We start from the raw sequence: 1,374 nt of genomic DNA on the forward strand, positions 1-1,374 counted from the left end.
CCTGCCTCTGCGCAAAGAGACGCCTTGAAGCATCGTGATATCGTTTCTACGCAGTGTTTGCGCCTCTCTAGGAAAATTTCTGCTCCACCCCACTAGTTTCACGTTTTCAATGCCATAATAACATATGAACCGTGCTAAAGAATAAATCAGTTCGAACCAGTGCCTGTGTAAAGTCCAACATTCCGCTCAGCTGTAGTGCCTAACGTGCGTTTGGGGAACTAGGTGGCTGAAGGCTTCCAGCGGCCAATCGACAGATATATGGGCTGTTTAGCAAAGCTGATGCGTCTCCAATTCGCAATAGCTTGCTCTGCAGAGTTGTGTAACAAGGAAGAGCACACGAGTTCTCACAATCGCGGTTGCGTAGCTCGTTACCGCCAAGTCTGTTGTAAACAAGAGAATACGAGCTAACAACGCGGAATGTGGCTGCTGTGAAAACTGCATAGGTGTTTAGTAGTGTGAGAGGATAGAATACCACAACGCATACGCTTATACGTGCTCTTGCCCTGCAGGTCCGCCTGTCTCGCGAGCGGTCGAGGCAAAGCGGGCACGAGTTTTGCGTGGACGGCCTTCGGTTTGTATGGACTTGTCAAGAACTAGTTATATTATGATACACAATCCCGTTTTATTCTGGAGGCCATACCACTTGTAGAATGCCAGGGCCAAGGCAGTGTGAACAGTACTTTCGAACGAGTTTCTTTTGATCAAAGCAGCGGGCCGGGGTTCTGTCGCGAACTGACCGGTCAGTGCAGGAAACAAGGAGTTAAGGAGAATTATATCTTTTATGATATGGTGATAACGAATTTTAATGAGAGATTGGTGCTAATTTGTCCAGCGATGAGCCTGCAATTCGGTGTCTGTGACGGAGGTGCTAGGCACAAGCATCCTAGGGATCCCGCAGGCTGATTGAGTCAGCATTGATGTCTCATCGCCTTGTCTTGAATGTTTTTGTACAACCAAAATAATTTTAATGACCTTTAGATCTTAGTTTCCTTTTGCGGGGGTCGTAGGACGTTGCCGAGCAAAGTCACAGTTGCCCGGCCAGCCCAGCAGGAGCACCGTTCAGGAGGAACCCCGGCACCGAGTGCCGAAACGCTGTTGAAGCAAAGGATGATGTCGTGGTCGAAGTTGTTTCGGTGGAAATTCTACACGCGAATGTGTTTTAGGTTGCCTTTAGGCTCACTATTCAGCCGCTTCACCAACTATTAAAGACGATGTCACCTTTCACGCTGGTCGCAGTCATCAGTGCCTCGTTCCTCGCATTCGCCACTGCGAAGGGCGCTGAGCCAGGAACAGGGCCAACGTACTCCGTATCCCTGGGTAGGTTTTCAACATAAAACTCTTTTGGTTTCCCGAACTATGCCCTCAGCTGGAGGA

General features: G+C 49.1%; 1 protein-coding gene across 1 annotated transcript in view; it reads left to right on the forward strand.

Moving 5' to 3' along the window:
• Positions 1-1,211: 1,211 nt before the first annotated feature.
• EMH_0009410 (SAG family member) overlaps positions 1,212-1,374 on the forward strand; it is a gene marked incomplete at both ends in the record, with an annotated part of 1,010 nt that continues 847 nt past the window's right edge. Inside the window, one exon of the mRNA XM_013498653.1 lies at positions 1,212-1,317. Coding sequence (XP_013354107.1) covers positions 1,212-1,317 — 106 coding nt within the window. The remainder of the gene's footprint in view (positions 1,318-1,374) is intronic.

The sequence above is a fragment of the Eimeria mitis genome, genomic scaffold, assembly GCF_000499745.2.
Source record: "Eimeria mitis Houghton genomic scaffold, Emh_scaff360, whole genome shotgun sequence".
Lineage (NCBI taxonomy): Eukaryota > Apicomplexa > Conoidasida > Eucoccidiorida > Eimeriidae > Eimeria > Eimeria mitis.